The sequence below is a fragment of the Anomaloglossus baeobatrachus genome, chromosome 4, assembly GCF_048569485.1.
Source record: "Anomaloglossus baeobatrachus isolate aAnoBae1 chromosome 4, aAnoBae1.hap1, whole genome shotgun sequence".
Lineage (NCBI taxonomy): Eukaryota > Metazoa > Chordata > Amphibia > Anura > Aromobatidae > Anomaloglossus > Anomaloglossus baeobatrachus.
The window spans coordinates 617,911,189-617,930,256 of NC_134356.1; the positions used below are offsets into that span (position 1 = coordinate 617,911,189).

At 45.0% G+C, this 19,068-nt stretch overlaps 1 protein-coding gene across 1 annotated transcript in view; it reads left to right on the plus strand.

Moving 5' to 3' along the window:
* AEBP1 (AE binding protein 1) overlaps positions 1-19,068 on the plus strand; it is a 99,100-nt gene that overhangs the window by 14,455 nt on the left and 65,577 nt on the right. Inside the window, exons 3-5 of the mRNA XM_075346260.1 lie at positions 1,083-1,742; positions 11,578-11,643; positions 12,470-12,553. Coding sequence (XP_075202375.1) covers positions 1,083-1,742; positions 11,578-11,643; positions 12,470-12,553 — 810 coding nt within the window. The remainder of the gene's footprint in view (positions 1-1,082; positions 1,743-11,577; positions 11,644-12,469; positions 12,554-19,068) is intronic.

The following is a 19,068-nucleotide window of genomic DNA, read 5'->3' on the forward strand; positions in this document are numbered from 1 at the left end:
ATATAACCATGTCATCACATTCTAGAACATCAGCATTTTGTGTTAATCCTATTACAGATGCATATATTCTTATCTGATCTGCTTTTCTCATGATGCAGAACCAGTCCTATAGTGATGGGTACAAACCATATTTACAAAGGTTTAAATTACCTGCTTAAATGTATTATTCTCTATGTACTGCTAAGTTTACCCCAAAAGAAAGCAGACAGCACCTAAAAGAAGTGTACTTACCAGACTCTAATAATTAGAGATGACAAGTGAATGGGCTCTCACATACAAATCTGCGTTGCTGTCAGGCCCCCCTGCCTTTTACAGCAGTTGGTTCCCCCTGGTGACTGGAAGCAGTATCATTCACGCAGAGTGATACTGGTACACGTGTGATCTGTTTGTGAGAGCTGCAGTGGAATGTAGCTGAAACGGTCCCGGTCCCAACAGTGCCGCAGATCTCTGTGTGAGAGCCCACCCTCCATCGGCACTTGACAACTGTAATTGTTTGGGAACTGGTAAGTGGGATTTTTTTTTGGGGGGGAAGGGGGTGGGGGTCTGCTTTCTTTTTGTGGTTTCTGCTTTATTTTTGGGGTGTCTGCTTTATTTTTGGGGTGTCTGCTTTCTTTGATGAAAACTACTGCTGTACCTTTTAACTTTTTTAGCTGGTTGGACACTTCTTTATGGAACTGCAACTAGGGCTTATTTTTGGTGTAGGCCTTATAGTTTAAGCATACTCAAAAAAAACTCCAAAAATCCTTCCAGGGCTTAGTTTCGGGGTAGGGCTTATTTTCAGGGAAACAGTACCAAAGTGAAGGCATAAGCAACATTTACTGAGTATAGTTATTAAAACCTACACAAGCTTAAAAAATGCCAAGTACACATTTTTTGTAAAAAGTGGAGAAAAGTCCACCACTTTTACAAATCTCCATGAATTTCTGGGACACTTGGTAACCCTATTTCATAACGGTCTATGAGGCCATATGCCTTTTCATTTTATCTATCTACCTAACTATCTATCTATCTATCTATCTATCCATCTATCCATGTCTCTATCTATACATGATCTAGATTTTGACTACTTTTTTATACCACAGAAACAGCAGTAAAGGCTAAAGAAAAAGCAAACAAAGAGAAAAAAGAGAAAGCCCCAAAACCCACCAAAAAGCCAAAGGAGAAGGCACCTAAAAAGGAAAAACCTCCGAAACCAACTAAGAAGCCAAAAGAGCCCAAAGAAAAAAAGCCAAAACCAACTAAAAAACCCAAGCCACCCAAACCTACAAAGAAGGCACCAGTTAAAAAACAAAACCTACGTCCAGTGGTAGAAGAAGAAAGGCACAGGGACAAGAAAGTAATAAAGGAAGAGACGTACACAAGACCCTATTTGCCTGAAGAAGAGGACAGTTATAGAACATCAATTACAGGGGGCCACGAACGAGATAGAAAACCACAATCTCCTGAAGGAGAGAAATATGGCTATAGAAAACCCCAAGTCACTGAGGACTATAATGAGGAAAAATACAGAAGACCCTACATCACAGAAGGAGAAGAGGAAGACGGATACAGAACGCATGTCCCAGAGGACTATGATGAGGACAGATACAAAGAGCCAGATATAATAAGAGAAGGGGAAAAGTACAAAACACCGGATGTTACTGAACAGGAAAGGTACAGACAACCTCCTGAGGAAGAGGAAAGGTACAGAAGACCACCGGTGACTGGCACAAAACCACAAACTGGAGATGAATGGTCAGAAGGTATGTTTTAAATAGGCAATATAGTGTTGATGATGACAATTATTAAGGTCTGATGCATACGGTTGTTTTTGAATTTGTGTTTACCAGTTTAGTTTCTTGACGGGCGGATTGAGAAATTGTGTAAGGTGTTTTATCTCCTTTTTAGCATAAACCACAGCATAGGGAATATAATAAAGTAAAGAAAGATTATGTTACTTACAAACACACGCCACTCCAGTGATCTCTGCCATGACCAGGTATGATGGTATCCTGTTCATACAGTCATCTGTCCGCTGAGGCCACTGATGGCTGCAGGATCTTCCCTAACTAATTTTGTAATGACCTCTTTCCTCTAGATAGTTGTGACAAAAAAGTGTCAATGAAACAAAATGAAATAATTTACACAAAAATATATACAGTTGAAACCAGACATTTACATACACTATCCGAAAAGACAAATCTGCATGTTTTTCTCAGTATCTGCCATGAAATCAGAATAAACCTTTCCTGTTTTAGGTCATTTGGAACCAAAATTATTTATAGTTGCCAAATGCCAGAATAATGAGAGAGAGAATGTTTCAAGGCATGTTTATTACTTTCTGCAAAGTCAGAATTTTACATAGACTAAAGGCTACTTTACACACTGCGATATCGGTCCCGATATCGCTAGTGTGGGTACCCGCCCCTATCTGTTGCGCGACACGGGCAAATCGCTGCCCGTGCCGCACAACAGCCGTCACACATACTTACCTGTCCGGCGACGTCGCTGTGACGGGCGAACCGCCTCCATTCTAAGGGGGCGGTCCGTGCGGCGTCACAGCGACGTCACTGAAGCGTCACTGAACCGACGCCCAATAGCAGCGGAGGGGCGGAGATGAGCGGGATGTAACATCCCGCCCACCTCCTTCCTTCCTCATAGCGGCCGGGAGGCAGGTAGGGAGAGCTTCCTCGCTCCTGCGGCGTCACACGCAGCGATGTGTGCTGCCGCAGGAACGAGGAACAACTTCGTTACTGCTGCAGTAACGATAATTGAGAATGGACCCCCGTGTCGCCGATTAGCGATTTTGCACGTTTTTGCAACGATGCAAAATCGCTTATCGGTGTCACACGCAACGGCATTGCTAATGCGGCCGGATGTGCGTCACAAATTCCGTGACCCCAACGACTCCGCATTAGCGATGTCGCAGCGTGTAAAGCCCGCTTTAGAGTACTGTGCCTTTAAACAATATGGGACAGCCCATATGATGATGTCATGTCTTTGGAAGCTTCTGATAGGTTTATTGGCAACATCTGAGTTAATTACAGACACATCTGTGGATGTATTTTAATGCACACGTGAAACACACTGCTTCTTTGTGTAGCATCCTGGGAAAGTCAAAAGAAATCAGCCAAGATCAAATCAGCCAAGATCTCAGGAAGAGAATGATGAACTTGCAACAGTCTGGTTCATCCTTGGGTGTAATTTCCAGATACCTGAAGGTGCCTCGTTCATCTGTACAAACAATTTATATGCAAGTACAAACAAGATGGGAATGTACAGCCTTTATACCGCTCAGGAAGGAGAAAGGTTCTGGGTACCAGAGATGAACGTTCTTTGGTCAGACATGTACATATCAAACCAAGAACAAAAGCAAAAGACCTTGTGAAGATGCTGGCGGAAGCTGGTAAGATTCTGTCATTATCCACAGTGAAATGAGTACTGTATCGACATGGGCTGAAAAGCCACTCTGTTAGGAAGAAGCTATTGCTCAAAAAAAACATAAAAAAGCAGATTAATGTTTTCAAATGCACACAGGAACAAAGACCTTAATTTTTGAGACATGGCTTGTGGGCTGATGAAACTAAAATTGAACTGTTTGGCCATAATAACCATCGTTATGTTTGGAGAAAAAAGGGAGAAGCCCTGCATATTAGGATTCCGTTTCCGAGTCCTACAGTCTGGGGCTACTCTGGTTGAGAATCAGTCTCTAGTTACAATGCTGTTCACACCCTTTGTCTTCAATAACTTCTCAGTATCTAGCTATCTTACCTTCTTTCTTCTTTGCCCCATTGGCAGAAAAAAGTGCAATTCCCTAATAGCTTGATGATTCCCCAGGTCAGTATGAGTTTGCAGATACCAAACACAGTATAGTTTTACTTTTATTTAAAGGGAACCTGTCACCAGATTTGGGGCCTATAAGCTGCAGCCACCACCAGTGGGCTCTTATATACAGCATTCTAACATGCTGTATATAAGAGTCCAGGCCATCATGTAGAACGTAAATATCACTTTATAATACTCACATAAACTGTCGGCACGGTGCAGACTGGTCAGATGGGTGTCTCCGTTTTCCTGTACCGGCGCCTCCTCTTTCAGCCATCTTTATCCTCCTTCTTCTGAAGCCTGGGTGCATGACACTTCCTATGTCTAATGTGGATGACGTAGGACGCGTCATGCACCCAGGCTTCAGAAGAAGGAGGACAAAGATGGCGGAAAGACGAGGCCCTGCACCCAGAGTACGGAGACACCCATCCAACCAGTCTGCACCGCACCACCCCTTGGGTGAGTATTATAAAGTGATTTTTACGTTCTACACAGCGGCCTCGGCTCTTATATACAGCATGTTAGAATGCTGTATGTAAGAACCCACTGGTGGTGGCCGCAGCTTATAGTCACCAAATCTGGTGACACGTTCCCTTTAAGTGGTGAAAAAAAATTCAGAAATTTCTTTACCCATCAGATTAATTTATTTTATATTTTGATGGATCGGGTATTTCTGAAGACAGCGATGCGAAATATGTGTTTGTTTTATTTTATTATTATTATTGTTTTGTTTTCAGTGGGACAAAAGGGGGTGATTTGAACTTTTGTGTTTTTAATTTTTTTATATTTTTTAAAACTTTTTTTTTTTTAAGAAAAACTTTTTATTGATATTACTAGATCTCATAGGGGACATGAAGCTCACACTGTCCACTCACGTCTGCTGTACAGAGCAGTTCTTCACCATCCCTTTGAACAGCGGAAATGTTGATCTCCTGTGATCTACGGTGACCCTACCCTATGTTGTCAATCATCTGTGCCCCATATCTGCTATACAAAAGTGAATACACCTTTTTCTGTCCCAACACTTGTTTTTAATGATATTTCGCACCTTTTTTCATTTGAATGCATGGAGCGGTGGTGAAAACAGATGAAGATGCCAGAATATGAGTATAAGACGGGACAGAGGACTTAAAGGGGTTATCCGGCTTCTTTGACTTTTTTTTTTATTACCCTATGGGGCTACATTGGGGCAGGTAAGTAGATAGAGACCACTTACCTGCCCCGCTGTCAGCCCCCTCTCCCCCGGCTCAGAGCGGTCATGTGACCGCTCCTGCCGCGATTTTGCTGCTTCCGGTCTTTGCACGTCTACATGGGCAGGGCCATGTTGACATGCAAATGTGGAGCAGCATGTCACCTCCCTGCTGGGCGACTACAGTGCGAGGAGTCACCGCCCCCCTTCCCTGCACCCTCCCACACATTCCCCTGCACCTCCAGTAACCTCCCCCTGCACTGCTGTGGGGTCCGTGATTTGGGGGCGGGGCCTGGCGGCAGCTGCCGTAGTGTCAGCTCCAGCACCGGGCCCCCTGCCCAGGATCGCACATTCAAATATACCGGCATCACAGATCACCGATCACAGATCACCGATGCCGGTACATTTGAATGTGCTGATGAGAAGTCACTGTCCCTCCCGCTGTCTGTGCGCTCTGCAGCACAGCGGTGACGTCACTACTGTGCTGAAGAGAGCACAGACAGCGGACGAACGTGCAGGAGCGGCGGGGACCGAGGACGGGTGAGTATGTACTCCACATGTGTTCCCGATGGGGATGGGGGGGTTGCAGAGCCATGTGTGTGCGTGTGCAGAGCCATGTGTGTGCGTGTACAGTGCAGAGCCATGCGTGTGCAGAGCCATGTGTACGGTGCAGAGCCATGTGTGTACGGTGCAGAGCCATGTGTACGGTGCAGAGCCATGCATGTGCAGAGCCATGTGTACGGTGCAGAGCCATGTGTACGGTGCAGAGCCATGTGTGTACGGTGCAGAGCCATGTGTACGGTGCAGAGCCATGTGTGTACGGTGCAGAGCCATGTGTACGGTGCAGAGCCATGCATGTGCAGAGCCATGTGTACGGTGCAGAGCCATGTGTACGGTGCAGAGCCATGTGTACGGTGCAGAGCCATGCATGTGCAGAGCCATGTGTACGGTGCAGAGCCATGTGTACGGTGCAGAGCCATGTGTACGGTGCAGAGCCATGTGTACGGTGCAGAGCCATGCATGTGCAGAGCCATGTGTACGGTGCAGAGCCATGTGTACGGTGCAGAGCCATGTGTACGGTGCAGAGCCATGCATGTGCAGAGCCATGTGTACGGTGCAGAGCCATGTGTACGGTGCAGAGCCATGTGTACGGTGCAGAGCCATGCATGTGCAGAGCCATGTGTACGGTGCAGAGCCATGTGTACGGTGCAGAGCCATGTGTACGGTGCAGAGCCATGTGTACGGTGCAGAGCCATGCATGTGCAGAGCCATGTGTACGGTGCAGAGCCATGTGTACGGTGCAGAGCCATGTGTACGGTGCAGAGCCATGCGTGTGCAGAGCCATGTGTACGGTGCAGAGCCATGTGTGTGCGTGTGCAGAGACATATGTGTGCGGTGCAGACCCCGATGTGAGGCTGTTATTTGCAATGCTGTAGTGATACCAGGTCAGGTGCTGGGGCAGAATATACTGACAGGGACTGTGTGTGCAGGGGGCGGGCAGGGGGCGAGGCTGGACACTGGGGAGGGGCTGGACACTGAGGCTGGGCGGTGACAGCTCTGACTGAGGTTCAGCACAGGAAGTGGTCATGTTTGCTGGATCTGAATGTAAACAAGAAGCTGCAGAGAATAAAGGTATAATTCAAGAGGAACAAAAGTTAGAAAACAGAAAATAACAATGTAGGTGTGATTTATATGACAATACAGCACAGATAAACTCAAAAATTTTTGTTAAGCTAATGTCGGACAACTCCTTTAATTTTAAAGCACCACTTCATCGGATAACTATTAAAAAAAAATGCTGGGGTGGTGTTTTAAGTTAATGTGGGGGGAAGATCCCTCGAAAATAGTTTCAGGCATATGACATGAGACATTGTGAATGAATGGGGTTGTCAGAACCCTGGCATTTGTTGTGTGATCCGATGTCTAGTACATTTTCTTGCTGTCTTTGTCCATTGACATTATGTTTTATAATCTTATTACAGTAAAAAAAAAATCTAAAAAGTTGAAATGACTTAAAGGGGTTTTCTCATGAATAAAGATAATTTTAAAGTTGATTTTTATTCAATAAATCTTGGAAAAATAATAATAGGTTCCACAATTGGACGTGTTTAAATAAAATGATCCTGTGCTGAGATAATCTTATATATGTGCCCCTGCTGTGTACTGTGTAATGGCCGTGTCTGACCATACAGGAACATGTGGTCTGATCATATCACAGCTCCTAGGGCAGGGAGGACTCAGAAGAGTGTACAGACATTACAGCACAGGATTATAACTGATTATTTTTGTGAGGTAAAACATTTCTCTGCCTGTTTTTTTTTTTTTTTTTTTTAAAATGCTTTATATCAAAGAAAGAATAATTTGTGATCCTGTGTTTTTACTGGAGAGACAATTTGAATATTTCTTAGAGGGGCGTGGCAGCTATAAGTCCCCTTACTTGGCAGCCAGACTGGCTTGCAAAGTCTCCTTAAGGAGAATAGTGTTCCCCCGTGGTCCCCACATAGCTTTCTCATGAGCCAGATCAGACACCCCCATACTTTGCACTGACGAGGGGCAAACACCCCGAAACACCGTGTCTGCAAATTGGGATTCTGATCTGGCTTATATATCCTGAGTCATATTGCAAAGGATTGTTGAAAATCCACTTGTGACTTTTAGGATCGCTACTTCCAATAGGTGGCGCTGTGCTAGAGTTTGTCTCCTTTACTGGAGAGACAATTTGATCCTGTGTTGTAATGTCTGTATACTCTTTTGCTTCCTCCCTGGTCCAGGAGGGGTGGTATGATGTGAACCGCCCTGCGCTCGGCTGCAGCCGAGCCGCTCGGGTCCGGGCTCGTTTGGTGGGTGGCTCGAGCGCCTCCGGACCCGGGGTTCACGTCGCTCTGCAAGGGGTTGCTGGCGATCTCGATGGGAGTGGTTAGGTAGGTGTACGGCCGGAGCCGTGTTTGAGTTTGTGACGCCACCCACAGGACGTGGTGAAGGTGTAGACACCACCGCTGCAGTTACGGGGCACCCGGGGGAGATGGTAGTACAGAAAGATGTTAACCCCTCCGTGGCAGGGATGGTGGCCCCGGGACCCGCTTGGGGAGAGAGACGGTTGGGCGGTGCGCGGCCGGATGGCACTGTTGTACTCACGATTACTGACACACTCAAGTCTCTGATGAACAAAGTTGATGGTGGTCGGTGCCCGCAGCCGGCTGCGTCTTGTCCCCCCACCCGGGTTGGTGGTCTTGGCCTTTCTCCTGCACCTTTTTATGTTCATGTAGACTGCCTGTGCCTAAGCAGCGGGAGTCCGCTCCCTGGCTGAGTATGTACCGGTGGTGTCCATTTGCCCGCAGGCGCTGGCCCGTGGGATCTCTGCCTGGGCGGTGGCTTTCTATCCCCCTCGGTGGGCTGTTGCCTTCTTTCGGGTCTTGGGATGGGAAAGGACCTAAGGTCCAGACCTCAATCAGTGATTTCGACGTGGTCCAGTGGCTTCTGGGCCTCGTTCTGGGTCTGAGTACCCCTCCTTGTGCTCCGATTTCCATTCGGCTCCCCGGTTCGGTCCCGGTGGGCCACTACCCTGTCCCGGTCCCTACGGTTCCACCTGGCTGTCCTCCCGGCTCCTGCAGGCAAGGCCACTGCCTGCCTCCTAGCCAAGGTACCAGGGCTACTACCCTGGCACCTGTCAGTTTCCGCTGCAGACCTGTCACCACAGGCCTGCTGCACACTCTTCCTCTACCAACTGAACTGACTGAGAACTTGAACTGAACTAACTGAACTGCACTTCCTGCCTCAGGCCCTCTGGACTCTTCGGAGGGCGTGGCCAACCGCCTGGCTCCGCCCCCTGGTGTTTCCATCAAGCTCTGAGGGAGGTGACTAGGTTTTTCTGTGGTTGGCTGCTGTTACCTTATTAGGGGGACGGGTGTTTCTGCAAGGGCCTACCTGTGACTACCTGGCTAGTCCAGGGCGTCACATGATCATGTTTCTGTATGGTCAGACACAGCCATTACACAGTACACAGCAGGGACATATATAAACGATTATCTCAGCACAGGAACATTTTTTGAAACACATCCAATTGTGGAAATTATTATTATTTTAAGATATATTGATTAGAATTGTTTGTGGGAAATGTTTTAACATGGGATGTGGTACACTAAGGAGGTAAGGTAACTAGAGGCTTCTAAGACCTAATACAAAATCTGTAACACAGGGCTCCCTCCGACTTGCCATTTTTCATAATAGTGTCTTGAAAGGCAGATTTTTTACACTTTCAGGTTCGGACAGTTATTTTTATAGTTACGCCACTGGTTGTATAGGTTAGTTCAGGTTCATGGTCCAGCCCAACTTTCCGTGTGGAAAAAAGTCAGTCAAGGACTTCTATCGAAACATCTTATGGCGCTTTAAAGACCATGATTGTTAAAGAGGTAGCTGGGCTAGAAGGAAAATCAGAGAAACTCAGATTAGAACAGACAGAAAATATCTCCTTTCTCAGTTGCAACGAACTCAGACACTGACCAAAAGTAATAGTATAAGGCCTCATTCAATAGCCAGGTTTTTTTTACATTTGAGAAAAGCTCACCAAGTTTCATCAGTTATTTTGGTCAGAGTTTCATGAGAGTGTGGCCTGTGTTTCTTCAGTTCTTGTCATATGCAAAAAAAAAAAAAGTTTATTGACCTTCTTCTATCTGACAATCCATGAACATTGGACCATATTCAGATGGCATCCAAGTGCAGTCTGATTTTTTCTTGAACAAATTGAGTTATATTGCTGCTTTTGATCCAACACTTCGATCAATATCAGGAATGTCTCCACAATTTTGCGTGGACTGCTCGGTCCACGCAAAATCACAGACATGTGAACAGCCTTAGTCACTATTGTAGACACTAGTGCTATTTGGGAAAAACAAGGAGAGCACACAAACTCCAAAAATTGAAATCTGTATGAGGCCTTGCGGCCAATCATAGAATGGTAGAGTTGGAAGGGACCTCAAGGGCCACCGGGTCCAACTCCCTGCGAGTACAAGTTTTCCTAAATCATCCCAGCTTTATGTTTATCCAGCTTCCGCTTGAAGATTTCCATTGATGGAGAGCTCTCCACCTCCCGTGGTTGTCTGTTCCACTCTCTAACTGCCCTTACTACCTCCCGCGGTAGCCTCTTCCACTCCCTGACTGCCCTCACTGTCAGAAAATTTTTCCTAATATCTAATCTGAATCTCTTTCCTTTTAGCTTCATCCTATTGCTTCTTGTGCTTCATTGTGCTAATAAGAATAGCGTGACTACCGAGACCCAATACCACCACCCCGAAAAGTCCCATATAAAGAAAACACACAACTTAAACAAAACTCCTTTAATGGATGGAGGTCGGTCACAGCCATTGTACACATGAACTCTTAGAAAGGCCACAAAAGGTCAAGTGCAAACACTTGCAGAATAACACACCAGACTTTGGCTGATTAATGCTGCATCAGCAGGCATTAATCAGACACTGACCACATCTGTGACTTAAATGACACATCTGAAACATAAAACAGGGAAAATAACACAGAAAATGAAACACTAAGTTGCCTCCAGGTCCTTCCTGCGTGGCAGGGAGAGGCTGCAAACAGTTGGATCACCCCTTATAAAGGGGAGGGAGTTAATCCCATTGGCAGAACCAATGTTGAAGGGGCAGACATATAGGACGACACTTGTTAACCCCTCTTAAACCATGACCTGGCAGTCAGAAAGGTCACTGATTATAGCCACAGTGCCCCCTACAGGTTCCCTCTGCACTGTGATCACCTCTCAGATGTTTGAAGACCGCTATTAAGTCTCCTCTCAGCCTTCTCTTTTGCAAACTAAACATTCCTAGTTCTCTTAGCTGGTCTTCTTAGGACATGGTTTGCAGATCTTCTGCCATCTTGTTTGCTCTTCTCTAGACGTGCTCCAATATATCGATGTCTTTCTTGAATTGGGGCACCCAAAACTGTACACACATGTCCAGGATTTTTTGCGGACCTAGAGGTCTACGGAAAATTGCAGCGTTATGTCCAATTTTCACCCAAGGGTCAGTTCAAAATCAGCAGTGCAAGTCAATGGGTTTTTGAAAACATCAGACAGCACTCGGATGACATTCTACTGCGGTCTAATTTTCATGGACTGTCAGATAGCAGAAGGTGGAAACAATGTTTTTAATTTCTTCACAATCAAGAAAATTGGATGGCACTTGTACCACACTCAGATCAAACTCGCACCAGAGTCTGATCAGAATAATCGGTCTGTTTTTCTCATATGTAGAAAAATCAGAGGTGTGAATGAGTCCTAACTCTTATATGCGATATCACTGTATATTATCTAAAGTTTGTTTGTTCTCTTGTTTTAAAATATTTATTTTGCATGAAAATGCTAAATGTTGTTTATTGCTGAATATTCATCATTTGCATCTTTTTTTTTAAGTCACTTTTCTAGCTTTATCTTTTGGTATTCATTGACATTTTTTGTGCCAAATTTTTCAAAAATGATGCATATGGTTATATAACTTTATAGCAATGGACATCGTCACATAAATCTGACAAAATTATATACTTTTTGACCATATTGTGTTCTATGTTCCCATCAGGTGTGGAAGTGGAGCCCCCAACCGAAGATTACAATGAGCGCCTGGAGAGGGAGGACTATGACGACTGTATGGTCATCACCACTAATTTTACCTCTTGTGTTTGCTCTTTATTATGTCCTACATCTCTCTGTTATGGCGGATGCTTAAGGCCGCTTTACATGCTGCGATATCGTTACCGATATCACTAGCGTGGGTACCCGCCCCCATCGGTTGTGCGACACGGGCAAATTGCTGCCCGTGGCGCACAACATCGCCAAGACCCGTCACACATACTTACCTGCCTAGCAATGTCACTGTGACCGCCAAACCGCCTCCTTTCTAAGGGGGCGGTTCGTTCGTCGTCACAGCGACGTCACTAAGCGGCCGCCCAATAGAAGCGGAGGGGCGGAGATGAGTGGGACGAACATCCTGCCCACCTCCTTCCTTCCGCATTGCGGGTGGGACGCAGGTAAAAAGAGGTTCCTCGTTCCTGCGGTGTCACACGTACCGATGTGTGCTGCCGCAGGAACGACGAACTACATTGTTACTGAAGCAGCAACGATAATTGAGAATGGACCCCCATGTCACCGATGAGCGATTTTGAACGTTTTTGCGACGATGCAAAATCGCTCATAGGTGTCACACGCAACAACATTGCTAAAGCGGCCGGATGTGCGTCACAAATACCGTGACCCCAACGACATCGCTTTAGTGATGTCGTAGCGTGTAAAGCGGCCTTTACCCTCAGCTTTATTATGTTTGTATTACATGCACCTAATATAACTTATTTCTATATACGGTAAATTTCTATATATTTTCTCTTCAAATGTCTACATATTTTTATCCATATTTCCTCTCTATTTTTTATATTTGTTTCACTTTTCTTACAATCCTTTTATTTCTCTCTATATAGATGGATTAAACAGACGTAATGTGAAGCCCCCCAAAGTGCCGCAACGTCCAGAGCGCCCTGTGATCCAAGAGAAACCTGTACCCAGTAAGAATATTGTAAAATGACAAAATTCTGTCTATTGCTACGAGTATAAACAGGATTCAGATTTTTATCCAAAAGCGTAAAATCCAATGATTAAAATAAATGTACCTCTGCTGTATCTGTATACTATACTTAGACATCCATCTCTATTAATGTGTATGAGAAGTGAGGCCGATCCCTTGATTGAAAACTCATTTTATGTGCAGGTATAATATATCTTTGTTAGCCAGTAAAGATACAAAAAAATGTTTAAAAGAACTGAGAGTCCTCAGTGGTTGATACCTTTTAATGGCTAACTGAAAAGATAATAATAAATAGCAAGCTTTCGAGACTACTCAAGTCTCTTTATCAGGCTCAGCATAACACAAAATCTGAAGAGTCACATATTTATACACAATAGGACATAGAATAGAGCAATAAATAAGACAAGTTATGTGAAGCAAAACTATCAGCATGGCATGGGGGCAATCAGTTGTGGCAGTAAATATGAACTGCTGCAATATTTACTGCCACAACAGTTCGCCCCCTTGCCCCTCGCCCCCTTGCCGTGAGTACACCCTTCACATTTTTGTAAATATTAATGGGACAACACTGAAGATCCGACATGGGATTCAATGTACAGTGTCACTGTGCAGCTTGTATAGCTGGGTAAATTTGGTGCCCTCTAAATAAATCAACACACAGCCATTAAAGGGGTTGTCCACTACTTTGATATTGATGGCCTATCCCTAGGAAAGGTAATCAATGTCTGAACGGTCGGCGTCTAACATCCCACACCACCGCTGATCAGCTGTTCTCGGTCCCAGCAGCGGCTCAAGGTGGCCGGAACTGCTCCATCTTCTGATAGCAGCTGCAGCCGGGTCCTGCACATCCGTGACCCATTCTAATCATATCCGGCTGCGGCCGCTATCAGAAGATGTAGCAGTGCCAGAACTGAGCATTTACAGCCACCTGCCGCCACCACCGGGACCGAGAGCAGCTGATCGGCAGGGGTACGGCCTGTCGGACCCTGGCCAATCAGACATCGATGACCTATTCTAAGGCAGGCTTTACACGTTGCGACATCACTAGCATCGGCTAGCGATGTTGAGCGCGATAGCACCCGCCCCCGTCGCACATGCGATATGTGGTGATAGCTGCCGTAGCGAACATTATCGCTACGTCAGCTTCAAACGCAAATACCTGGTCGTCGACGTCGCGGTGACTGCCGAACAATCCCTCCTTCAAGGGGGAGGTGCGTTCGGCATCACCGCGATGTCACTAAGCGACCGGCCAATAGAAGCGGAGGGGCGGAGATGAGCGGGACATAACATCCCGCCCAGCTCCTTCCTTCCGCATTGCCAGTGAACGCAGGTAGGAGATGTTTGTCGTTCATGCGGCTTCACACTCAGCGATGGTTGGTGCTGCAGGAACGACAAACAACATTGTACCGGCAGCAGTAACGACATTATGGAATGGAGCGACGTGTCACCGATCAACGATTTTTGATGTTTTTGCGATCGGTGATCGTCGCTCCTAGGGTTTACACGCTGCGATGTCGGTAACGGCGCAAGATGTGCGTCACTAATGACGTGACCCCGATGGTATATCGTTACCGATGTCGCAACGTGTAAAGCCCGCCTTAGGATAGGCCATCAGTGTCAAAGTGACAACCTCTTTAATGTCTAAACCGCTGACTACAAAAGTGAGTACACCCCCAAGTGAAAATAGCCAAATCGTTCCCAAAGAGTCAATTTTTTGTGTGGCCACCATTAATTACAAGCACTGACTTAAATCTCTTGGTCATGAAGTTCATTCGAGCTTCACAGGAGCTGCTAGATCCTCTTCCATCCTCCATGACGACATCACGCAGCTGGTGGATATTACAGACCTTGTGCTTCTCCACTTTCCATGTGAGGAGGCCCCACAGATGATCAATAGGGTTTAGGTCTGGAGACATGCTTGGCCAGTGCAGCACCTTTAACCTTAGTTTCTTTAGCAAGGCAGGGTCATCTTGCAGATGTGTTTGGGGTTGATCATGCTCAGTTTCAGTATGTCAGAGTACATGTTGGCATTTATGGCTTCCACAATGAACTGTAGCTCCCCACAGCCGGCAGCACTCATGTAGCCTCAAACCATGGCACTCCATGCTTGATTGTAGGTAATACACAAATGTCTTTGAACTCCTCACCTGGTTGCCACCACACTTGCTTGACATCATTTGAATCAAATAAGTTTATCTTTATCTTATCAAATCACAGGACATGCTTACAGTAATCTATGTTCTTAGTCTATTTGTCTTCAGCAAACTGTTTAAGAGCTTTCTTGTGCATCATCTTTAGAAGAAGCTTCCTTCTGGGAAGACAGCTATTCAGACCAATTTGATGCAGTATGTGGTGTATAGACTGAGCACTGACAGGCGGACCCACACTCTTTTAATCTCTGGATATGACGCTGAGCACGTGCACTCAACTTCCTTGGTCAACCATGGTGAGGCATATTCTGACTTGTTAATAACATGTATGGTCTTGGCCACCGTGCTGCAGCTCAGTTTCAGGGTGTTGGTAATATTCTTATAGCCTGGACCATCTTTATGTAGAGCAACAATTCTTTTTTTCAGATCCTCAGAGAATTTTTTGCCATGAGGGGCCATGTTTAACTTCAAGTAACCAGTATGAGAGAGTGTGGGAGAGATAACACCAAATATAACACATCTGCTCCCTATTTACACCTGAGACCTTGTAACACTAATGAGTCACATGACACCGGTGAGGGAAAATGGCTAATTGAGCACAATTTGGTCATTTTCACCAGGGGGTGTACCCACATTTGTTGACAGCGGTTTAGACTTTAATGGCTGTGTGCTGAGTTATTTAGAGGGCACCAAATTTATACTGTTATACAAGCTGCACACTGACACTGTACATTGTATCACAGGGGCAGATCTTCAGTGTCGTCCCATGAAAAGATATAATAAAATGTTTAGAAAAATGTGAGGAGTGTACTCACTTTTTTTGCTATACTGTAAGTGCCAACTGTTTAATAATGACCAGTAAATTCAGGAAATTTCTGCTCTTTGGATGTAGAGATGCCAAGGGGAACAATGTCAGGCTGCCTTGTTATTACAGATATAGATAAGACATTTGAAGGACATTGTGAAATGTTTAGGAGAACCAGCTACATATCGACAGTATTGCCAGACTAATGGAGATCTAATCTTAGTAACGAGTGAGAACTTCACTTATGACCTGAATATTCCATCCTTGGTGCCAAAATATCCCACAGCTTATAGCGAGCAAAGTAATTTCCAATGCACACAAACACAGAACTGCAGGATTGGGATGGGATAGGCTCTGCAGCGGGTATGTGAATCTAGCATATCACTGTATATCATTTTCTTCCTTGCATTCACTCCATTGCCAATCCTTTTCCCTTCACCAAAGCATTTTATTACATCTGTCCCTCATCATTTCCCGCCTTGACTACTGTAACAAACTACCTACTGCCATTCCAATTGAGATCCTGCATCATCTTCTGTTCATTGTGAACACAGCAGCCAGGGTGATCTTCTTATCTAGAAGGTATATTTTTCCTGTCACTCATTACACTGGTTACCGGTTCATTGTAGGCTACTGGTTCAAGGCCAGTCTGCAAAAAACAGGTGTTTTCTTTTTACATATGCAGTTTTTGACAAAAAAAAACATCAGTCATGATTTTTTTTTCTTTACCAAAGCTTGTACTGCACATGTGTTTATATGAGCAGTATGAACACAATGCACACGAAGAGTTTGGTTGACAAGGTTGGACTTGGGCCGGAAGAAGGAGTGAACTAGGAGGAGAAATCAGCCAAAGTTGGGCACGGTCTTCTATCACGTGCTTACAACTTGTCCAATGGTCCTGCTCTAAGCCGACCTTCCATTAGGTTCAGCTGTAAGATAGTTTGTGGGAGCCATCAGAGCAGACAGGAGTGCGGGCAGCAGAGTACAGTCAATACAACGTCTGTCTCCTGCCAGGTAGCAGTGCTCTGTGAATGTCATGGCTGCTGTTGTATGGATCATAAATTATTCTTATAATTAGTCTACAAAGCACCCCACAATCGATACCAACTCACTGGTGCCCTTTGCACAGCCAATGAACCAATCTCTTATTTATTTTCTTGCTGTCTCAGAGCATTAGTCTTCTGATATTGCTAAATTTGGTGTTATCGCTCACACACTCTCTCATACTGGTTACTGGAAGTTCAACATGGCTCCTCGTGGCAAAGAATTCTCTGAGGATCTGAAAAAAAGAATTGTTCCTCTACATCAAGATGGCTGAGTCTATAAGAAGATTGCCAACACCCTGACACTCAGCTGCAGCATGGTGGCCAATACCATACAGTGGTTTAACAAGATAGGTACCACTCAGAACAGGCCGCGCCATGGTCGACCAAAGAAGTTGTGTGCACATGCTCAGCGTCATATCCAGACGTTAGCTTTTCAAAATAGAAGTATGAGTGCTGCCTGCATTGCTGCAGAGCTTAAAGGGGTGGAGCGGTCCACCTGTCAGTGCTCAGACCATACGCCGCACACTGCATCAAATTGGTCTGCATTGCTGTCATCCCAGAAGGAAGCGTCTTCTAAAGATGATGCACAAGAAAGTCCGCAAACAGTTTGATGAAGACAAGCAGACTAAGGACATGGATTACTGGAACCATGTCCTGTGGTCTAATGAGACCAAGATAAACTTATTTGGTTCAGATGGTGTCAAGCGTGTGTGGCAGCAACCAGGTGAGGAGGAGAAAGACAAGTGTGCCTTTCCTACAGTAAAGCATAGTGGTGGAGGTGTCAAGGTTTGGGGCTTCATGATTGCTGCTGGCTGTGGGGAGCTACCGTTCATGGAAGGAACCATGAATTCCAACATGTACTGTGACATACTGAGGCAGAGCATGATCCCCTCTATTTGGAAACTGGGCCGCAGGGCAGTATTCCGACATGATTATGCCAAACACATCTCCAAGACAACTCCTGTTTTGCTAAAGAAACTGATGGTAAAGGTGCTGGGCTGACCAAGCATGTCTTTAGAGCTAAACCCTATTGAGTATCTGTGGGACATCCTCAAATAAAAAGTGGAGGAGCGCAAGGTCTGTGATGTCATCATGGAGGATGGAAGAGGATCCATTGGCTCTTGTGAGGCTCTAGTGAACTCCATGCAAAACATTAAGGCAGTGCATGAAACTAATGATGGCCACACAAAATATTGACACTTTGGGCACAATTTTGCTATTTTCACTTAGGGGTATAGTCACTTTTGTTGCCAGAGCTTTAGACATTAATGGCTGTGTGTTGAATTATTTAGAGGACACCAAATTTACACTGTTATACAAGCCGTACACTAACTACTGTACATTGTGTCACAGGGTCAGATCTTCAGTGTTGTCCCAAGTAAAGGTATAATAAAATATTCACAAAAATGTGATGGTGTACTCACTTTTGTGATATACTATATTTAAGAGAGTTATTCAGTCTTTTGCTTAAAGTCTGCAGTGACTATTTGACTCTGGTGTCAGCAGCTATAGTAGAAAGTATGTGATTTTCATACTTACGGCCATATTCCAACTAGGCGTATGTGACCATGCGTGGCCGAGCACATCTAATCAGCATATGGCTTGAAGTACGAATGTCGTATATTTGCGGTCTTGTGACCACCTGCTCTTGCCTTCGTGCATTCAATTTTCGGATTCAGGAGTCACATAGATTGACTGCAGACTTTTAGCAAAAGACCGGACAATCCCTTTAAGCTGTAAAGCTAGATGACTGAACCTAGGTTTCTCAGAGCTTGTGACCTTATACTTGACTGACACTTGAAGATTTTGGGGGGAGTCACATCTGCAGTTTCGAATACCATACCGATAACACAACATTCCTGTTACTTGTCCAAGACAAATTCTGCAAGAGTTATTTTGGACTTAAAAGTTATTTTGAGGAATTCACTTGATATCTCCACTCTTAGTATGCAATGAAAGCCAAGCTTGGCCTAGATTCATGAAAAACAATGTAACCTTTATTTTAATATGGAACTGATACTATTTTTATATACTTACAGTACAGTTGTTCTACTATCCCCCTCCTTATTCCGAGCAACATTCTTAATTTAAAGGGAATCTGTCAGTAGGATCAACCCTCGTAAGCCGTCTATATGGGCATGTAGGTCATAGGAAGCTTAATAAAATCATACTTTGATATCTGTGATAAGATGTTTTATTCCAGAGAAATTCATGTATTTCTTATATGTAAATAAGCTGTTAATATCTCTGGGCCGAACATAGATCTCCCTGAGAAACTGCCTCCAGAGCTGTAAATAAATGGGAGTGTTACCAGTGTGAGTCTTGTAGATCAGGAGAGCAGATTGTGTCACAAGTGTGTCACGCATGACAAACAGTTCTATAGTTCTTGCTGTAGAAGGTCGCAGCGTTTGACTACACAAGCTGATCTCTGACTTTCCCTTTTTCCCTGCTTGGGGTTTATCCCTTTCTCTTGAGGACCCTGCAGATTTCCTCA